The sequence below is a fragment of the Mus caroli genome, chromosome 4 (assembly GCF_900094665.2).
Source record: "Mus caroli chromosome 4, CAROLI_EIJ_v1.1, whole genome shotgun sequence".
Classification (NCBI taxonomy): domain Eukaryota; kingdom Metazoa; phylum Chordata; class Mammalia; order Rodentia; family Muridae; genus Mus; species Mus caroli.
Window position 1 is genome coordinate 116,150,782 of NC_034573.1, and position 23,182 is coordinate 116,173,963.

Here is a 23,182-nt window from a genome sequence, read left to right on the forward strand (position 1 = left end):
AAAAAAAAAAAAAAAAAAAGTCCAGTAGGAGGCCAGCAAGACGGTTCAGCAGGTCTTTACTTCACATGCAGCTCTTGTCCCTTGCATGCTGACCTGGGTTTGACACCTCGCTACCCCCAGAACTCATATAGCGGAAGGAGAGAACGCGACTCTCTCACTTACCCTTGATTTGCACATGTGCACCCCATAATAAATATATATGTAAATAAAAAAATTACACTAAGCTCAACTAAAGAAATTCACCTTGAAACAAAGAAAACACCCAATGTATTATTGGAATGACAAAATAGTAAGTTTGAAACTTAGAGTACCATTCTCTCCCTACTTAGCAGATTATTTACTTATTTTCCGTATGAGTGCTCTGATGCATGTACACCTGCATGCCAGAAGACGGCATCAGATCCCATTACAGATGGTTGTGAGCCACCATGTGGTTGCTGGGAATTGATCTCAGGACTTCTAGCAGAGCAGCTGTGCTCTTACCTGCTGAGCCATCTCTCCACCCCATACTTGGCAAATCATATGTATATGATTAGAATGCTACTGATAGGCTTTACCCGTCCTCCGTACTGGAGCATAGGTGCTGGAAGTACACGTCCCGTCACATGGGCCATTTCATCCCGCACTTTAAACTGAAACTCCTGAACAAATGGATCTGTTTCATAATTTGCACTTCTTACCTAACAACAGAAAAGATTTGTCATTATTCTTAGACTTTCCCTCAATCTCTCACTATCCTTGCTAGACCCTCCACTTTTCTTCTATGCCAACTATATGTTTTGTAATAAGTATAACCAACAGTGCCCTGACTATAAGGCAGAGAATATTCTCCTGCAGACTGAGTCAGGGACTGTAGGACATCTAAGAACACCTTGATAACTCAGAACTCAATGTAGATATTAGGTTGAATAATATACTTCAACTACTTGTGATCCATGAAAATGATGATTTTAAGTAATTAAGCAATTTCAGGAGCAAGAAATACCTATCTAAAATGGGATAAGAACCTCTGACTGAGATGATGGTGCATGCCTTAATCCCAGCACTCAGGAGGTAAGGCAGGTGGCTCTCTGAGGACAGCCTGGTCTTCAGAGTGAGTTCCAGGACAGCCAGGGCTGTTATACAGAGAAACCCTGTCTCGAAAAATGAAAAACCAACCAACTAACCAAAAAAGAACTTCAGACTGGACAGTTTGGTTAGTCAGAACCAAAACAAAAAACCTATGGTTATAAAGAATCTAGGAACATAATACTAAAATTTGTTTCATGTAAAGTTTGACAGTAAATATTAAAAACAACCTTTTTCTAACTACCCGCTTTATAACTTATTTAATTTTATTTCAGTATTTTCAAGTATATTATATCATATACATTTATTTAAAGAGAAATAATAAAAACAGATTTAAAAAAAGCCATCATCAGTTATAAATGGTGTATGCTATATAAAATGTATATAACATATCCACGCGTAGAGTCAAAGAACTAATACATGGCTCTTCAGCACTGTATCCTACCAAGATACGCTATTAGCTCTTTTTCTTTCCTTTCCTTCCCTTTCCCTTCTTTCCCTTTCTTTCTTTCTTTCTTTCTTTCTTTCTTTCTTTCTTTCTTTCTTTCTTTCTTTCTTTCTTTCTTTCTTTTCTTTNTCTTTCTTTCTTTCTTTCTTTCTTTCTTTCTTTCTTTTCTTTCTTTTCTTTCTTTTCTTTCTTTTCTTTCTTTTCTTTCTTTTCTTTCTTTTCTTTTCTTTCTTCCTTCCTTCCTTTCTTTCTTTCTTTCTTTCTTTCTTTCTTTCTTTCTTTCTTTCTTTCTTTCTTTCTTTCTTTCTTTCTTTCTTCTCTTGGTTTTTCAAGACAGGTTTCTCTGTGTAGCCCTGGCTGTCCTGTAACTTAGTCTGAAGACCAGGCTGACCCTGAACTCAGATTTGTTTCCCAAGTGTTGGGATTAAAGGTGTGTGCCACTATACGTGGTTTTTTCACGATCTCTTTTAATTCTCACAGTTTATAAAATGGTAATGTTGCATCAGCTTGTAAGGAATGGTTTTCTTTCTTTCTTTTTTTTAAAATTGGTTATTTTATTTATTTACATTTCAAATGTTGTTCCCCTTCCCAGTCTCCCCTCTGCAACCCCCCACCCCATCCCCCCTATCCTGTGCCTCTAAGAGGGTGCTCCCCCACCTACCCACTCCTACCTCACCCCTCCAGCATCACCCTATGCTGGGACAACAAGCCTTTACAGGACCAAGGGCCTCCCCTCTCATTGATGCCAGATAAGGCAATCCTCTGCTACATGTGTAGCTGGAGCCATGGACCCATCCATGGTTTCTCTTCAGATCATATAAATCTTTTGCCTTTAAATAAAAACGTATTCACTTTACATCCTGATCACTGCTCCCCCTCCTAGTCCTCCCCTCCCACAATCCTGCCCCCCATCCCCTGCTCCCTTGAGTGGCTCACCCTAATGCATTTAAATCCCATTTCAGAGTTTTGTACTAACCAATCTGCTAATTTCCTCTTGTCTATCTGGTGCAGATCTTGCTGTTGCCTTTATCATTGTTGAAGTCTGATTGTCCGTTAGTTTCTTGATACACCTTTGCCCAGCCACAATATTACAGACCTAGAAATAGAATAATTTATACAATGTATATATTTTTGTTAGAACTCACTTGCTTAATGCCAATCACATGTTAAATATAATTTTAAAGTCTATATTATTAAATCACTTCTTTTTACTGTATGTTAAACTAAAAAAGTAGAGAACAAATTACACACAATCACATAACTATAGTTAGGAAAAAGGTACACAGGATAAAGACGGAAAGAAACAGCAAAAATGCTAACCAATGGTAGAATTATGGGTGAACTTTTTTCCTACCATGTTGGCTAGTTTTATGTCAGCATGACACAAAACTCAATAAAGAAACTACTTCCATAAGATCCTGCTGTAGGGCACTTTCTTAATTAGTGATTGATGGAGAAGGGCCAGCCCATCGTGGGTGGTGCCATTCCTATGCTGGTGGTCCTGGGTTCTATAAGAAAGCAGGCTGAGCAAGCCATGGGGAGCAAGCCAGAAAGCAGCACCCCTCCACAGCCTCTGCATCAGATCCTGCCTCCAGGTTTCTGGCCTGACATCCTTTGATGATGAACAGTGATGTGGAAGTGTAAGCTAAATGAACCCTTGGTTCCCCAAGTTGCTCTATGGTGCTCTGACCAAGACATATACTATTTTATTTAATGAAATTTTAGAAAAAAAGAAGAATTTAAAAATTGTTCAAATTTCAAGATACATATGAGACTCTGATAAATCATAAGCCATAAAATCCCCTAAAACAATAATAAGGTCAGGGAGATGGCCCTGAGGGTAAAGAGCTTGCAGCATAAGAACCCAAGTTCAGATCCCTAGCATTGCATGCCTGGTGGTATATGCCTGGAACCCCAGTGCTGGGGAAGAGGGAGGGGAAAGGAAGGTGGAGAAACAGATCCAGCTGATGTTTGGGTTCAATGAGAGACCTTGTCTGGAAAACCAGATGGATAGCAATATCGAAAGACTCTTGATGTCATCCTTTGGCCTACACAAACATGCATGCACGGTGCACACACACTCACATGTGCACATACACCCATGTGCAAGCATATTCACACTTGCACACACATACAGACACAGGAAGAGAAGTTAATCATAAGCAGTGTAAAGACATTACTTCTAGTGGCAGGTATGTATGCTTCTGCTCCTGCCCCACTTGCAGACAGGGAAGGTGTGGGTACTTCAGCTGCAGTGTGTACTTTTCTTTGAAATACTGAGCCACAGTCCTCTCCACAGTTTGGCCATTTTCTAGCTGTAAAGGAAAGCTGGAAAAAAAGAAGAGCCGAGATGAACAACTCTTATCCCACTATGAGCTGGCCAACTTCCCAGCCCTTACTCAAGAGTGCGCTGCCTCGTGTCACTGCTGTGGTGAACAGCAGCTTTCCTTACGTTTGGTGGCTGGCAGGCCTTCTCGTTACATTACAAACACGGTATTTCCGTCTCATTGTTCCACAATGAGTCACTTCAACTTTCAGACCTGTCCCCAACAAGAAAAATGAAGGTTACAGAAATTCCATGAAAAATGCTTACCAGTCTGTACCACTACTATAAAACCTCTATTCTGAGCAGGCACAAAGTCTGTGACACAAGCAATGTGATTTCAGAAACTTTTACATGACATTGCTAATGAGCATAATTATGACAGACCTAATACCAATTTTTTTTTACACCGTCAAGCTCTATATTTGTTAAGAAAGAAAATCCTGTAATTCGCTAAGTCCAAAGATCAAGGGACAAAGTTCTCCACTAGAAACAAAAAATGTATTTTTACAACAAACTCAGGAGTTTTTAAACTTGGGAATGAGAACATAAGCATTTGAATAGCCTCTCATCACACTGACGGAAGATCAGGGTTTCAGAAAGTTGAAGAAGGAAGTCCTTCTAAGATTTCTAAAACAGGCAGAAAAAAAATCTGGTCCTTTTGTCAGAACCAGAGTGACATTTTTATTAGGTATTTTTCTTAATGTGTTAATTTTTTTTCTCAAAAATAGTGACTATGAGAATGGAAAAAATAATTCTTTTTTTTTTTTTTTAAAGATTTATTTATTTACTATATGTAGCTGTCTTCAGACACACCAGAAGAGGGCGTCAGATCTCATTTCGGGTGGTTGTGAGCCACCATGTGGTTGCTGGGATTTGAACTCTGGACCTTCGGAAGAGCAGTCGGGTGCTCTTACCCACTGAGCCATCTCACCAGCCCCCGGAAAAAATAATTCTTAATTAAAAAAATTATTTTGTGTGTGTACTCATGCACACATGATTGTAGGGGTCAAAAGATAATTTAAAGAAATTGGTTCTTTTCTTCCACCATGTGGGTTCTGGGGAGCAAACGTAGGTTGCCAAGCTTGGAGCAAGTGAATTTGCCCACTGTGCCATCTTGTCAACCTTCCAAGTAACTTTTTTTTTTTTGAGGCAGGGTCTCTCTAGGTACTCTGGCTGTACTGAAACTTGGTATATAGATCAGGTTGGCCTTGAACTCACAAAGACCCATCTATCTTTGCCTCCTGAGTGCTGGAATTTAAGGTATGGGCCACCACTTTCTGTTTCCTTCAAATAATTCTTAAAGTGGGTGATCTCTACTTTCTTATGGAGTCATTGACCCCTCTGAGAATCTGATAAGAGCAATGAACTCTTAGAAAGATACATATATATTACATGTGTATATACAATGTAACAGTAGTCTAAAATACTAGATCATTGTAATGCATTTATGAACTTCAGTGATTCAAGGATTCCAGGCTGTTCTAGAAAGTAAAGAAATGGGCTTTGGGGGCTGGAGAGATGGCTCAGCGGTTAAGAGCACTGACTGCTCTTCCAGAGGTCCTGAGTTCGATTCCCAGCAACCACATGGTGGCTCACAAACATCTGTAATGGGATCTGGAAAACAAATGGGCTTTGACTCCTCAGCTGAGGAAAGCCCCTGTTTCGGAGGTGCTCAGGGCTGTGCACACACAGGTGCGTGTCCTCCCACTGAGCTCTAACCCTGTCCTTTTCACTTAGTTTCAAGACAGGGTCTTGCCGAGTTGCTCAAAGTATCTTTGAATTTATTTTCCTTCCTTAGCTTTTTGGAGTTATGGGGGTGGGGGGTGGGGTGTGCCTCCATGACTGGCATATCAAGAAACCAGGAAGGTTCTTGGCTTTCTTTTTGCAGGTAGAGGATGATGACAGGCTTTCTCAGTGTAGTCCTGACTGGAACTTGTTATATAGACCAGGCTGCCCTTGAACTTACAGAGATCTGCCTTTATAGTGCTGGATTAAAGGCATGCACTACTATGCCCAGCAAGAAGTTTCTTAAGTACTAATGAGAAACAGAATTTCCTGAGATGATGTTTTACGCTTCTGCTAATACGGCAATCATTAATAATATGTTACTGAGTACAGGAAATGCAGCTAATGTGCCTGATAAACTGAAAGTTTAATTTTAATTAAATTAAATAGATACACAATTTCCTGGCTGCCATATTGGCCAAAGTAATAATCCAGGAGTTAAAATTGGACATATAATATCTATTCTTCACAGAAAAACAGACCCATTTCTAAAGTTTGGCCTAGGCTCCAAAGAGTGAGTCTAGCAGGGTACAAAATGGAGCTTTAGTTTCTGAACAGAGTAATGGTTACTATACTGTATGTAATTTTACTTTTGTATTTATAATTCCTATAGTGAAGGGATTCTCATCTGGATGTGATTTTACCTGCCCCTCACCCTGGAACATTACATGTGCATAAGTGCGTGTGCGGGTGTGTGTTGCTGTGAGCAAATCCAGGGCCTTGGCACACATTAGGCAAGTGCTTTACTAAGTTACACTCCCAGTTCGCAAGAAGACTTCTGTGACTGTTACAACTGGGTGATATCACTGGCAGCTAGAGAGTAGAAGTTGGATACTTCCCAATATTCTAGGATGTACAGAATTGTACCTATCAACTCAGCAAAGAATTACCCAGAACAAAATGTCAAGAGAAACTCTACCACAGTATAATTTGTTTTCTTACCTAATTATTAATTATAGTACCAATCACTAAGTTCACTCATAGTAAATGATATTTTCTTTTGACTTATCAGCACAAATTAGGATAGTAAATAGTTTTTCCTTTAAAAGTATTCTTAATAAAACTTAAGCCACTGAGAATTAATTTTTATTATAACTAAATTTTATTATTTCTAAAATTAAGTTTCAAATATTTATTATGTCATTATATTATAAAGGAGGCCAGAAAATACAATGGAAGGCCTTTTAAGAGGGAAACAGCGATACTATGAAGTAAGGAACATAAAAATATGTTCAGGGGAAAAACAACGTAAGTGTCTGTTGTTTGAAACATTTAACTATTTTCTTTTTTTTTTTTTTTTGGTTTTTCGAGACAGGGTTTCTCTTTATAGCTCTGGCTGTCCTGGAGCTCACTTTGTAGACCAGGCTGGCCTCGAACTCAGAAATCCGCCTGCCTCTGCCTCCCGAGTGCTGGGATTAAAGGCGTGCGCCACCACGCCCGGCCACATTTAACTATTTTCAAGTCTTCCCCATGATTTAAAAAAGTATAGATTTTACAAATGTAAATAAAGTTCTATATGCTTATAAAACAAATATTAACTAAAAGTAAATTAATGCTTTTTTATACATAAAGTTATCATACTTTCCCTCAGTATTTCTGCTGTGAAAGTACCATGAGTTATTGGTTGATTAAAAAAAAAAAGCCACTTCAAGTTATTACTAACTAGTTGGAGGTAAATTTAACTAGATTACAATCAATATACTAAAATTTATATTCATTTGGGCATAATTTATAGCAGTATTTAGCAGCTATCATCAAATTCCTTACATAAGTTAAAATCCAAACATCACTGAACAGAAAACTCTATTTTTTGAGTTCCTGCAGTGGGGTAGACTTTAAAAATCTTCATTTAAAAAAGTCTTCTTGACTTTGAATGGAGGAAAAAAAATACTGGTTTATTATTAATCAGATACAACCCAGACTTTCTACCCCAAATGTAAGATCATAGCTAACAATTAGATCAAATTCAGGGACTAGCGAATAGTCAAAATGAAAGAATGGAATAGGTAATTCTCTGCCCAGGCCCCTCCCCAAACCCTCCATCCAACCAAAAAGTTTGGCTTTAACAAATATTTAACCTATAAACTTGGCTTTACCTTCACTCTAACATCAACTTTATAATGCTTTCTAGTCAACTTTTCAGTCATTTCTTTGGGCCCCTGAGCAGTTGAAGTTAAGACCGAGTCCATGCTCTCCGGGCAGCAGCTGAATCCTTGTTCTGTACATCTTGTATTTTCTGTGATAGAGTGGTGATATGAGTTGATTGCATAGTTACCGAAAAGTAATGTATGTGACTGCATGATATCAGAGGTGGTAACTAAGCAGCAACTCGGCTAGAAACCATGGCACTGAGATGATCACATACATAATGGTAGATAATGCACTAACCTGACAATGCTAACTGCAGTTAGAACAGATTATGAAAGGACAATGATATGGTTGCAAACAGTTATCTTTAATAGTTTCTTATTTTGGAGCTTAATAACTCGAGATAGATGGATGCTTAGTGACAAAACAGGAAGGGCTTTCCTTTTCATGTTTTATTACAACGACTTTCTCTTTTTTGTTGTTACTGAATGGCACAGAATGAATGATAACTGGAACAAGCAGGATGTAGTCACCTACTCTAATTGGTTTGGGGGACTGAAAGATGTTCAGTGAACAAACTCGAATGCTTCATCAAACCACAAGCTGAAAATTATCTGCAACAAATAGGTAAAATCTTAAACAACAACATAATTATTTCTGTCTATTTAAGATGTAGCATTTAATATTAACAAAGTTTCTTATGCCTTACTAGACAATATCTGGTTTTCCTTCATGTCTATATACTACACTAAATACAGTGGAGTTACATCTTACGTGAGGATTAGATACTAAAGTCATAAATATGTAAAGAATTATATACAATCAAATTACTTTTTAAAAATTCCTGAAATTGTTGATAAAGCAGTTATGTGAGTTTTAACACAAAGCTGTAAATGCACTGTAAAATGTACAGAAGGAGCAAATATGAACAGAATAAATGGGACAATATTAAAGTAATTTTAATTTGAGGGGCCACAGAGAATACCTGTTTAATGTAATGAACATATGATGAAACACCACTGTAGTAACTATAGCTAAGTAAGACAGGCACTTTTAAAATGTACATTAAATAGCTAAGTACAATCTGGAATAACACATAAACTGGTGAACTCCAATTTCTAAAATTCCAAAAAAATAAGATTTTAAAAAACTGTAATTTTAGAAAAATAACATTAATTAGAATAGAATTCTAAGAGTGAATCAAATTCTAAAGTAGCAATATCTTTAAGCTAAGATTCTTACTGTAAAAAGATAGTATTAGAGAAACATTTTCCCATGAGACATGCTCCTCTCTCTAGCTAGTATGGAAGAGTATTCATAAAAACATAGCTGGATTACTTAGCATATTCTTCACTCAACTACTACCTAAGAAGCTACAGTAATGGATAGGATGTAACATTTTATAATTAATCTATATTCTATTGGTCATATTACATAATATGATTCTAATTATAAAAACTTTTCAATAGAAAATTGTCTTATCCATGCATTTTATAGTGAAGCTACTATAAATACTAATTAGTAACAAACTATAGAAATGATATCTGAAAGGACAGTCTTCTAAATGCTAATTAACTCACCTTTTATCTCCTTAGTGAATTTTACCCGATGAGAATCAGTCAGGGGTCTGGGTTGTTCATCAATGTTGTGAATGTCAAGCACTTCACACATGAACTGAATTACAGGTTGTGCTTTGTAAAAGGCAGTGGCAGAAACTAAGGAAAAAAATAGTATAAATTTAATATTTAAAATCAAAGAAACTTCATTCTAGGTTTCCATAATTAACTGTGTACAGTTAAAATGATCCCTTATGTGTAAGTGTGTGTGTGTGTGTAGCAATAATACATAATTAATTAATTAATATGTATACATATTACTACACACACACACACACTTACACACACACACACACTATATATATGTGTGTGTGTGTGTGTTTTCCAAAATGAAGTAAGTTGATTTCTGAGATACAAGAACAGAAAGCTCAGATACTATGGGTTTTATCATCTAACTCCTCATGGGTAACTATCTTCACAATGAAGTGTTTTATGAAACAAGAACTTGTGAAATCAAAGAATGCCCAAGTGGATTACTTCTTAAACGAGGCTTCTTGGGCTGGAGAGATGGCTCAGTGATTAAGAGCACTGATTGCTCTTCCAAACGTCCTGAGTTCAAATTCCAGCATCCACATATTGGCTCACTGCCATCTGTAATGGGATCTGATGCCCTCTTCTGGTGTGTCTGAAGATAGCTACAGTGTACTCATATAAATAAAATAATAATAAAAAAGCAACAACAAGGTTTCGTATGCAACTATGCTACAGTATCTTCTAGAGACAGCTTTCTTTATCTTATAAGGGTTTGAGAAAACAGTGATATGAATACAAGCCATAGGTCATGCTGGGAGGTATCTGCCCAGGGTCACAGGTGGTGGTTTACTAACCACCTCTTTACTAACCAGCATGATTATTTTTAAAATAGTTTTTAATTTAGATTTTGGAACTATAAAATAGTTAGAAGACCACACATATCTTTTTTTTATTCCTCTTCCTCCTCCTCCTCCTCCTCATTTTCCTACTCCTCCTTTGAAACAGTCACTCATTGTGTAGGCCTGGGTAGTCGGGAACTCAGTATGTAGCCCAGGTTAGCCTCAAACTTACAAAGATGCATCTCCTCCTACCTTAGTGCTGGAATACCATACTTAACCTTGTATTATTCTTTTTAAGATTAAAAAAATTATGAATGTATATGTGTCTATGGGAGAGCTTGTGCATGCGAGTGTACAGTGACCTCAGAGGACAGAAGAGAGTTTGAGTCCCCTAGAGCTGGAGTCACAGATGGTTATGAGCTGCCTAGTGTGGGTGCTGAAGATGGACTTCAGGCAGGAAGACTGCTCTAAAGTGTTGGACCAACCACACATTCCATTCTTTCACTAAAAAATTGTGGGAACATTTTTGTGCATAAACAAATGCCAGCAAAGTAGGAGGTGGTAACTCATGCCATTAATCCCAGCACTCATGAGGCAGAGGCAGGCAGATCTCTACGGTCACATGGCCAGCCAGGGCTACACAGTGAGCCCCATCTCAAACAAAACAAAACAAAAAACAAACAACAATGACCTCAAACCTAAAGTGAAAACATGTCAATACAGTATATACTGTACATAGATTTTTCATTTTGTTTGATTAGTTCAGCACACGCTGGCCTCAACTACTTTTTAGAGAGAAAATAGATAAAAGAAGTGCACTGTGAATAACCTGTGCTTTTGCCTTTCCTTTCATCCTACAGTAGATTTTCTTCACTAAATACTACAGTCACACCTACTGTCTCACAGGCCACAGTTGGAAGGACCATACAGACGTACTCAACAATTTCTTCTACTGTATTTTCTGTTACTCTTCTAATCACTCACTGTTACCATCTTCTAGATGACATCTAGTGACATGGGCATTTGAGATGAAAACTAAACCTAGTGATACAAGTTTTAAAATGGATGGATTGAAATCAATGAACACAGTTTAAATAAGGCAATTTTTAGGGATAAGAGATCACTGGGGCCCTTTGTGGACCTTTCAAACTTTTGTTGTTGTTTAAGACAGCATCTCATATAGCCCAAGCTAGTCTCACTCAGTCATGACCTTGGACTCCTCTATTCACCTTATTTCCACTTTCCAATATACCTTTTTAGCACCTCAAGGTACCTTCTCCAAAACTGACCACATAATCCATCACAAAACAGGCCTCAACAGATACAAGAAGACTGAAATAATTCCATGCTTCCTATCAGATCACCACGGACTAAGGCTGGTCTTCAATAACAGCAAAAACAACAGAAAACCCACATACCCATGGAAACTGAACAACTTTCTACTCAATGATAACTTGGTCAGGGAAGAAATAAAGAAATTAAAGACTTCCTGGAATTCAATGAAAATGATGATACAGCATACCCAAACTTACAGGATACAATGAAAGCAGTGCAAACAGGAAACGTCATAGCACTAAGTGCCCTGGTAAAGAAACTGGAGAGATCCTACACTAGCAACTAAACAGCACACCTGAGAGCTCTAGAACAAAAAAGAGCAAACATACCCAAGAGGAGTAGAAGGCAGGAAATAGTCACACTTAGGGCCAAAATCAACCAAATAGAAACAAAAAGAACTACACAAAGAATCAACAAAACCAAAATCTGGTTCTTTGAGAGAATCAACAAGATAGATAAGCCCCTAGCCAAACTAACTAAAGGGCCCAGAAACAGTATCCAAATCAGAAATGAAAAGGGACACATAACAGCAGAAACTGAGGAAATTCATCAGATCTTACTACAAAAGCTTAGACTCAACAAAACTGGAAAATCTAGAGGAAATGGATGATTTTCTAGACAGATACCGTGTAACAAAATTAAATCAAGAGCAGGTAAACTATCTAAACAGGCCCATATCCCCTAAGAAAATAGAAGTCATTAAAAATCTCCCAACCAAAAAAAGCCCAGGGCCAGATGGTTTTAGTGCAGAATTCTACCAGACCTACAGAAAAGCTAATACCAATATTCCTCAAATTATTCCATAAAATAGAAACAGAAGAAACACTACCTAGTTCATTCTACAAAGCCACAATTACTCTGATTCCTAAGCCACACAAGGAACCAACAAAAAAAGAGAACTTCAGACCAATTTCACTTACAAATATCGATGCAAAAATACTCAATAAAATTCTTGCAAACCGAATCCAAGAACACATCAAAACCATCATTCTCCATGATCAAGTCGGCTTCATCCCAGGGTTGGTTTAATACACAAAAATCCATTAACATAATCCACTATATAAACAAACACAAAGGAAAAAAAATCACACCATCATCTCCTTAGATGCTGAAAAGTGTTTGATAAAATACAACACCCCTTCATGTTACAAGTCTTGGAGAGATGAGGAATTCAAGGCCCATACCTAAACAAAATAAAAGCATTTTCAGCAAGCCAACAGCCAATATCAAATTAAGTGGAGACATACTTGAAGCAATCCCACTGAAATAGGGGACAAGACAAGGATGCCCACTCTCCCTGCATCTATTCAATATAGTACTTGAAGTTCTAGCTAGAACAAGCCAACAAAAGGAGATCAGGGCACACAAATTGGCAAAGAAGAATGTTCTAAATAAGAAATAAGAATTATGAACCATAAAACTAGTAAAAAGGCATTGTGAACAAAGCTTACCCAATTTAAGATTAGTAGAGACTGTGTGCAAAATGTACAAGTTAATATGTAGAATATGTGATGTTCCTAAATCCTAGGTAAAAAAGTGGCAAAGGATATGAGAAGATATCTCATATCCCAAAATCTAAAAGGGCAAACCACCATTTCATTAATAATCTTATTTATAATTAAGGAGATATATTTAAAAACCATTTTGAAGAATCAAAATGGGCACAGAAGTTCAAGATTGGTTTCACAGACTGACAACAAGCAAAAAGGAAAATGAAGGACTTAGATTACAGAATATAATCTGATAATTGTATCACAAAGGGAAAGATAATATGCAAAAATATGAAGACATGCATAGTTAATTTTAACTCAATTTCACTCTATTGGAATAGGTAGACATTCTTGAAGAATTTTACAAATATAAAATGATACAGAAATTAGAATTCTTGACGTAGCATGATTTGAGAGAACAGCAAGAATGGAATAAGGGTCAGCAGAAGAGCTCGGTGGGCAAAGGTGCTGTCTGAATGCCACCCCAGGACCCCAAGGTTGAAGAAGAGAACCAACTTCTCCAAGATGTCCTCTGACCACTGCGCATATGCCATCCTCACAAGGTAAGTAAAAGTATAATTAAAAAGGTGATGGGATCCACCTAAACATCAATGGAATGAAATAAATTACATTGTAAATACATATATAGTACAGAGTAAAATAATTGAGAAGGCACCAGAATCCAGTTAAACTGAATAATGAGGAAGTTAAGGAAGTTTGGGTAAAATGAGAGATTACTAATTACTTAAGATTGTGTCTAGATAGACAATTGGAGAGAAAATTATCAAACTAGGCAATGGCGTTATGAATGAGTCGCTGTCCAATTTGAATGTAATGCATTACTGAGTTTATTAAGCTTAATTCATTAAACTTTTATAATATATCTTAAAATACATGCATCTTCTACAAGATTTACTCATCTATACTGGTTAGAATAGTTTTGTTTGTTTTTGGCTCAGAACTGGACGTACAGCTTTTACATGTTAGGTAAATGCTCTACCACTGAGCTACATTCTCAACCCAATTCCTCATTTTTTGTTTATGTTGGAGACATATCCTTTACTTGTGTCACAAATTGTATGTTTAATTAACTAATTCATTAGGTAATAACTGATTGTTCTAGAGGTTAACCCAGGGCCTTAGGTGTTCTAACAAGTATGCAACAGGAAACAATTTTTAAAAAGCTCAAAGGTCTGGAAGAATGGCTCAGCAGTTAAGAGCACTGACTGCTCTTCTAGAGGTCCTGAGTTCAATTCCCAGCAACCACATGGTGGCTCACAGCCATCTGCAATGGGATCTGATGCCCTCTTCTGGTGTGTCTGAAGACATTGATAGTATACTCATATATGTATAAAATAAATAAATATTTAAAAAAAAGCTCAATTCCATATAAATCATTCTGTGAAATGAAGGAGCAGTGGATCTGGGGAAGAGGGAAGGAAGGTGGGGAACACGGGAGTATTGAGGGGAGGCTGCAGTTGGGATGTACTGTATGAGAGAAGAATAAATAAAAAGAACAAAAAATCATTCTGACCCTGAGAAACAACATAAAGAGAATAAAAAAAAGTTGGAAACCAAATAGACTCACTGGAGCTTACTTTTAGCCCAGTCCTCACTAGCTGTGACTTTTCTCAGTGCTATTAATATATTTATTTATTATGGTTCTTAGAACTGAACCTATGGCCTCATGCATGCTAAGTGTTATACCACTAACTTTCATTTCCAGTCCTCTGAGCTTCTAATTATCTATCTGTTAACCCCCCCCCAAAAAAAAAACAAACAAAAAATTTCTGGAGTAGGAAAGATGACAATAGTTTTAAGAGTGTTTACAGCTATTCCAGAGGCTGAGTTTGGTACCCAGAACTCACATCCAGGCATAACTCCAGCACTAAAGGATCTGACGCCGGTTTCTGGTCTCTGTGGACACTTAACAACAAATTATGGTGTATGTACATACTGTGTGTATACACAGACACAAACACATACTAAGAATAAAGATAAGCTACCTCTCAGAGCACTGGAAATTACAATGCAAGGTACCCACTTGTGCTTCAAACATGGGAGCAACTCAGAGCACCTATTTTCACTTCCGAGTAATTTTCTACTGCCATTTTCTCATTGATCTATTGCAAGATCAATGAGTTATACTATCAATGTACAATAATTCTTTGAAAAGACTATATGAAGTCTTGTGAAAATGAAGTTAGGATTTTCACTGTGTCCAAACTGAAACTGTATGAGGACACAGGAAGGTTGGGGGTATTGCTTGATGGTTAGAGGACTTGCCTAGTATCAAATCCCTGGATTTGATTCCCTAGTACTGCAAAATAAAATATAAGTATATAAATGAAATAAACTGATACAACAGAAAATTACAGATGCAAAAAAAGAGATTTAAGTATTTGCAACATTTAAAATAATTAGGACATGTACCAAGAAAGACTAGATCAAAATTAATACTCAAAAAATATGGCAATATATGATGGATCTTGGCAAAGAAACTTTTCACAACTATAACTGAATGCTGGGCAGTTATTGGTGGGAGGTGTCTGGAAATGCTACGACTATTACTTACCCCAACAGTGTCACTTAAAAACTAACTCTTGGCGGCTGGAGAATGGCTCAGTAATTACAAGCACTGGCTGCTTTTCCAGAGAACCGTGTTTGGTTCCCAGCACCCATACAGCAGTTTACAACCATCTGAAGCTACAGTTCTGGGATCCAACACCTCCCGGTCTCCAGAAGCACCAGGTATGCATGTGGTACACACATATAAATTCAGAAAAACACTCAGACACATAAAAACCTAAAACAATCATCTTGCCAGTACCCAAGAAGGTGCTTTCTCTAAATCTCTCCCAAGCCTAACAGTGCTCTAAGAAAACTAAAATTCTTACTGCTGTACTGGCACCTTCTTTATGGATATACAATATATATGTACACCACTAATTCTAAGTTAGAGTTCCCAGTTCTTGAAATTATGTAACTGAAAACATAAACTATATGATTTTTACCAGATTTTATCATATCAATTAAATATAATTAATTTCTTCATTTTTACTAATACATGATTTTTTTTTGAGAAGTACACAACTATTCTAATTGTCTTGGTACTTTTCCTTGGATACTAAAAATGCTATCAATGGTCTCTTTCTCCTCTCCCTTTCTCCACGCCCCCCTCACACACACACACACACACACACACACACACACACACACCCCTGTATTTGAACACCTCTATCTGTGAAACTGCTGGATCACGAGGGATGTACATTCCTTTCTTATAATAGTCCTTTCACAGTTGTTTCAGTTTCTGACCTTTCACAAGCAATGCATGAGTCTCTGTGGTGGGGCAGTGAGAAGGTTTAGCAGGCAATGACTTGCTGCCAACCCTGACCTCACAAGTTCCATCCCAGGAGCCTACATGGTAGAAGAACTGACTTCATCAAGTTGTCTTCTGACTTCCACACATGCACCCTGGCACACGTTCTCACTGCACAATAAATAAATGTAATTTATGATGCCCCAGGGAAGGGGGCTATGGGGAGGTGAGGGTGGGATGGGGTGGGTAGGGGAGCACCCTCTCAGAGGCAAAGGGGATAGGGGATGGGGTGAAGAACTCTTGGAGGGGGGACTGAAAAGGAGAGTAATATTTGGAATGTAAATAAATAAAACAATTTTAAAAAATTAAAAACCAAAGTCATGTTGGGCACTATTCACAACTATTAAATATTGTTAGACAAGATTAGTCACTCTGATAGGTACATGGCAGTGATTTAAAAAAGGGGACTAGTGAGATGGAGAGAGAGAGAGAGAGAGAGAGAGAGAGAGAGAGAGAGAGAGAGAGAGAGAGAGAGAGAGAAGCAGTCCGAGAAACAGGCCAAGTCCTAGGGGCCCCGGTTGGGGTCTACATTGCTGCCCTTGTGTTCTTATAAAAGTTTGGCAGCTCATTCTCTGAAAAAGGTAAACAAAATAAAAGCTCCCCGGAAGGAGGATGCCAGACATAGTTGAAGGCACAAGATTGCACCACCAACAGGGATCAAAGTGAGTGTAAACACTAAATGCTGATACAGAAATGCCTCTGGCTAAAATCTCTAACTTGGCTTTCAGAATACAGGTGACCAGATTTAGCCTTTAGGCAGGTGTATGAAAAGGCTAATCTTTAGCTAACTTTACTTGCTCCGAACAAAGAGACCTAAGGATTACAATAGCCCAACTTCAACCACTGAATGACTTCACCCTTTCATGAAGGTCCAGGTTGACTAGACACCTTTGTACATACAGTACTTGCATTTGGTGTGTTTAGACACTCCCACTGAGGTCCTAGACATAACAGAATAATAATAGAATGCTATCTTAAGATATCCAGGAAGCAGAAAAGAGCTGTTAATAAAATAGATATTAAAAAGCGAACAAAAGTGGCGCATGCCTTTAATCCCAGCACTCGGGAGGCAGAGGCAAGCGGATTTCTGAGTTCGAGGCCAGCCTGGTCTACAGGGTGAGTTCCAGGACAGCCAGGGCTACACAAAGAAACCGAGTCTTGAAAAATCAAAAAAAAAAAAAGCAAACAAAAGGTAGAAAACTGAGGAAAACTTCTAGAAAGTAGCTCAAAACTGAGATTAAAAAGACAAACAAGTGCTAGAAAGATGGCTAGAACACTGATGTTAGCGTTTTGTTGTTGATGTTGTCTATTGATGCTTGACAAAGAAATGTCCAAGACAAAAATTAAAAGCGTGATCTCAAAATGACCACTGTAAGCCAAACAGGAAAGGCGCATTCAACCAGAGTCAACCAGAAACTAGTAAGAAACCAATCTGAAAGCTGTGCTGATTATGATACACTGAGCCAGTCTTCTAATGCAAGGACAGACTGCCTGGGAAAGCCTGACTTCCATCACAGTAAACAGAGTCAGGACTGAATGTGGAAGCTGTGAAAAAATTGGGAAGAGTAAAAGGCTTCTGACTGAATGACTGAAGACTGAGCTGTTTCCCGAAGCGCTTGCCTGTGCTGCAGCCTTGGTTCTAAACACAGTGTGCCTTGCAGCTTCATTACAGTAGAATGTCTGAGTTTTAAAGCTGGTGGTTGAGTGGCACGTGGTATCCTATGCCTTTAATTCCAGCACTAGAGAGGCAAAGGCGGGCAGATCTTTATGAGTTCATCATAGCCAGCCCCCTCCACTTAGTGAGTTCCAGGACAGCAAAAGGCTAATGGAGAGACCCTGTCTCAAAAACCAAACAAAGAATGCTATTTAAATTGCTGGCTTGAGTTTAATAATAAAAAAAATCGTTAAAAAATTTGGTTTGGGATTTGGATGGAATTTCCAAAATAACTCCTAAAAATACTTCAATTATGTCATATTATATATTTATACCAAACATTCTCAGCATTGGTGATTATAAAATCAAAATAATGATCAAATCTGATGCTCTGTTCCATGTCCTACAACATCAAATACTCAGGCAAGACTTAGTCCTCCCCTAACCCCACAACTAGCCCAGGCTGCTCTGGAACTTAGCTGAGGATGGCCTTGAACTTCTGCTCTTCCTTCCACGTCCTAGGATTACAGGCATGCAGCACCATGCCTAGATAAGACAGAATCTTTATGTAAAATTAAGTGCATATATTATTATGCAATTTTTTATCTTTAACAAAAGGGGATTAATAGTATAATTATTTTAAATTATTTTATTTATAAGTATTTCATTTATCACGAGGCTTCCCTAAGGGAGAAGGAAAGAAGAAATTCCATCTACAGACAACATGACTGTCCAAGAATTCGGTTCTTGTCACCTTTTCTAAAGGTTTCAGATTAGCTTTACTACAATTATACAGACAAATCTCTGTATCTCCTACCAGTTCTGCTTCTGTGGTTGAACTCTTGATATAGCTGATACACCAGGCTTATAGTTTATTTGCAAGTATAACTTCTTTAAAAACTTCGTAGTTTCTGGTCTATTTATTTCTAATCAGTTCCATGTGCTGGTAAGTATACCCAAAGTTTTTGCTTTTCTGGACACAGTTCTTAAGCCTGCTTTTTTTTTTTCCCCAGCAAAATCCTTGGAATCTGCTCCTTCCTCTCCATCCCACATTAGACCATCACCGTCTCTTACCTGAACTAGTGATTGAAAAGCCCTTACTGGCTTCTCAGATTAGCCTTTTTCCTCTATCTATTCTCCAAACTGCTGCCAGAGGTCTCTTTCTGGAAAACAAACATGATTATGTCACTAGCTTTCTTAAGAACTGGTGAAGTCTCCCTATGACAGGTTTAAATTTCCTTTTTAGTTCATTAACTCCTGCTTTTATTTCTTAGTTCCTTCTAGTCTCTTTGTGTTAATTTTCTAACATTTTTAGATAGATGCTCAGGTTACTGATGCATTTCTTCTGTTCTAGCAGGTCATTAAAGTTTTAATTTTTTTCTAAGCATTGCTTAAATCAATCATACACATTTTGATATATATTATTAGCTATCATTCTGTTCAAAATTCAAATTTCCTTTGTGATTTCTTTAACCAATGGGTTATTTAGAAATCCTTTATTAATTCTGAAAGCTAAAGTTTAAGTTTTGGTAGAAACATAACAGCAATTTAGCCCCAATTTCTTCATTTTTTTCCCAAGATACTGTAAAGATCAATAACAACAACAACAAAATGTTTAGAAAAGTAATAAGATTAAGTGATTAAAAATCCCAGAAAATGCCACATTGTAAGTATATATGGCCCAGAGTACTCAGGACTAGCAAAATCTATACAAGAAGTCATATCTGAACACTGTAGAATGACAAGAAGTATACGGATCTATGGGGAAATGATACATTTCACTTCCACAAAGGAAGTGTCCTAGCTTCAAAGTTGTGTGTGGAATGAAATGGACTGGGGACTCTCAGGTAGAAAAAGGGAAAGGATGTATAAAAACGTGTTATTAGGGTGCATGGAAAGTAGTTTAAAATCGACAGTCTCAGAAAAATTACCTTTCTAAAAATGAACCAGTTATGATTGTTTTATAATTTCTTATTTTGAAATAATGTCAACTGTATAGGGAAGTTATAGACTAATGGCAATGCAGAGGAACTCAGAGTGCAGCACTTACATCACTGAAAGTCCTGGAAAGCAGGGAGACAGGAGTGAAGCCATCCACCCTTTTGGATGGAGTCTTCAAGCAGAGAGAGCTGGAAATGTATGTTGCTACAAGGGTACAGCTAATGTTCCTCCTACCATCATCTACCAGTGGTTTCAAAGGATACATCTCAGTCAAATATAGGTTACAAAAAGAAAGTAAGCATCCACACAGAGGTAGTATATAAAAACTGTAAAGCTAGACATAGAGGCACATCTTAAAACCCCAGCACTTGACACTTGAAAGGCTGAGGCAGGAGGATGGTGAGTTTGCAAACAACCTGAGCCATACTATACAGTGAGACTTTACCTTCAAACAAAAAATACTAAAAAGTGGTGCATTATACCTGACAAATGAACGGAGCATATGGCAAAGTCGGTGAAGATTACTTTAAAACATCAAAGTCCTTAGGGGCGAAACTATATTAAATTTCTTTTTTTTTCCCCTTTCTTCTTGTTGATGAATTTTTGTTGTTTTTCCTAGAGACAGGATCTCACCATGTAGCCTTGGCTGGCCTGGAACTTACTATGCAGATCTGCCTGTCCTGCCTCCATAGTGCTAAGACTAAGGGCATGCACTACCATGACCCACTAAAAAGATCTTAATGAGATCATGGAAAGAGCTAAAAGCAAATACTTTAGCACTCAAGGAAGAGGGCTGGTGAGATGGCACAGCAGGTAAAGGCGCTTAGCACCAAGCCCGATGACCTGAGTTCTATCTCCAGGACCCCCCCATGGTAGAAGGAAAATGAGCTCCTACATGGTTTCCTCTGACCATCACATGTGCCAGGGCATGGACTTACACAGACACATCCATCTACACACAAGTAAATGTTTAAAACAATAACAAAACCTGAAGGCAGATCTAACATGTCAATATAATACCACATACCACAAAAGGTACAGTAAGAAATACAATGGGTACACATTAAAATTTTTTTCATTACGTGTTTTGAGACAAGGGCTCACTAGGTAGTACAGAATGGTTAGAACTCACTCTGTAACTCAGTCTGTTCTAGAATTTTCAGTAATCCCTCTGCCCAGTCTACTGAATGCTAGGATTAAAGGTGTGCAGTTATGGAAATTTTGTATCTGGCAGAGCAGTCCCTTAAGAATAAAGCTATCTATAATATGCAAGAACTCAAATCCCACTCAGATAAATCCTTGTGGAAGAAACAACTGGAGGATGAACTGAAATCAACAAGTGACAGGCCACACTCCAGTGGAGGGCTGGTCAGAAGCACCATGCAGTCAATGGCCGACAAAGGTGCGAACAAATGTAACCACAGCTGACAAACAGAACACACTCCTGTGTGCTCTAAGGGTGAAAGACTATTACATATAAGTAAATAAGAGAAAATATAAACAGCAGAATAAACTTAACAACTCTACTGCATATTTAGTAATAGGTATGATTCAAAGTTAAAAACCTTAAGCAAAATTGGGGCTGGTAAATGGCTTAGCAATTGTATTCAGCAGACCACAATGTTAATCCTAGATCAGAGACAGAGGAAGGATTTCTCTGATTTTTGTGAGTTCAATGCTAACTTGGTCCACATAGCAAGTTCCAAGCCAGCCAGGGGTAAAAATCCATTCCCTACCTCAAAAGCAAGCAAGCAAACAAACAAACAACAACAACAAAAAACAGAAGAAAGAGGGAGGAGGAAATGGCCTTTCTCATACTGCAACCACCACTTTAAGATCACATGAAACAGAGTGGGACACTTTGACCTATAATTATAGGACCTGAAGAATGGACATATGAGTTACATAAAAACCTGTCTCAAAAAATAAACAAAAGCCCCAAACAAACAAACCACAGAATACACACCCTTTAAAAATTGAAAAGGCAATGGGGGAGGGGTGAAGATGACACAATTTGATAAATCAAAAACGTCTATGTGGCTCAGTTCATCTACTAAAGAGAAAAAAAAAAACAACCAACAAAACATCAATGAAACAAGCACTACTGACCTATGGAGTAGAACCATTCTATACTATATCACGATGTATCTGTGGGGCTGGAGAGATAGCTCAATAGTTAGGAAAACTAACTGCTCTTGCAGAGGAGCCTGATTCAATTTCCAGCATCCAAGTGGTGACTAACAAAATCTAGTACCACGGAATCTGACGCCCTCTCCTGGCCTCTGTGTACCAGCCATGACATCATGGAGGTAAAACACTCACACTCACTAAAAAAAAAAAAAAAAAAAAAAAAAAATCTTTCTGTAACTGCTTGCTTGGATTATAATCCTTTAATAAAAGAATATCAAACTTGTCCAAGAGATATAAAAAAGAAAGCCCCATTAATCAATAGCATTTAGAAAGCAGAAGTTACTGGATATAAACAAGATAAACAGCAGATTCATGATGGTGCTCACATTTAATCCTAGTGCTCGGAAGGCAGAGTCAGGCATATCTCTGTGAGTTTAAGGCCAGTCTGCTCTAAGGATTGAGTTCTGGGACAGACACAGAGTAACCCATCTTGAAAAATCAAAACACACCAACCAACTAAACTTTAGTTTAGTTTTGTTAACCAACCAACTAAACAAACAAACAAACAAACAAACAAACAAACAACAAATCAAACTGAAACTGAGGATTGAGTCTTAAAACTTCAGAACAACAACAAAAAAGACTTCCCACATTCTCTGATTAACAACTTATTGAAACTAGATATTTATAGCAAAACGAGAAAACAGAATTTAACTTAAAAGTTAAGAAGACTCCTGGAGGGATATATATAAATATTAATAAAAAAATAAAGTCTCTTTAACAATATGGATTAGAGGGGAAGTTATGGGGATCTATGGGGGAGACCCTAGCTGAGATTCCTACCAGTAGGGGATACAGAAACTGAAGTGGCCACCTCTGTTAGCCAGGCAGGACTTCCAGTGGAGGGAGGGGGGCATCAGTCCACCCACAAAACCGTCAACCCAAAATTTGTCCTGCCAACAAGATGTATAGGGATAAAGATGGAGTAGGGACTGAGGGAACAGCCAACCAATGACTGCCCCAACTTGAGACCCATCCCATGTGAGAGAGCAAACCCCTGACACTATTAATGATACTTCTGTTATGCTTGTAAACAGGAGCCTAGCA

General features: G+C 37.8%; 1 protein-coding gene across 4 annotated transcripts in view; it reads right to left on the reverse strand.

The window, feature by feature from the left end:
* Positions 1 to 23,182, reverse strand: part of Ago3 (argonaute RISC catalytic component 3) — a 77,386-nt gene that overhangs the window by 22,040 nt on the left and 32,164 nt on the right. For all 4 annotated transcript variants that reach the window (XM_029475685.1, XM_029475684.1, XM_029475687.1 and 1 more), the window contains 5 exons: positions 9,296 to 9,430; positions 3,969 to 4,056; positions 3,697 to 3,844; positions 2,493 to 2,612; positions 558 to 680 (listed from right to left, as the gene is read on the reverse strand). In XM_029475685.1, coding sequence (XP_029331545.1) covers positions 558 to 680; positions 2,493 to 2,612; positions 3,697 to 3,844; positions 3,969 to 4,056; positions 9,296 to 9,430 — 614 coding nt within the window. The remainder of the gene's footprint in view (positions 1 to 557; positions 681 to 2,492; positions 2,613 to 3,696; positions 3,845 to 3,968; positions 4,057 to 9,295; positions 9,431 to 23,182) is intronic.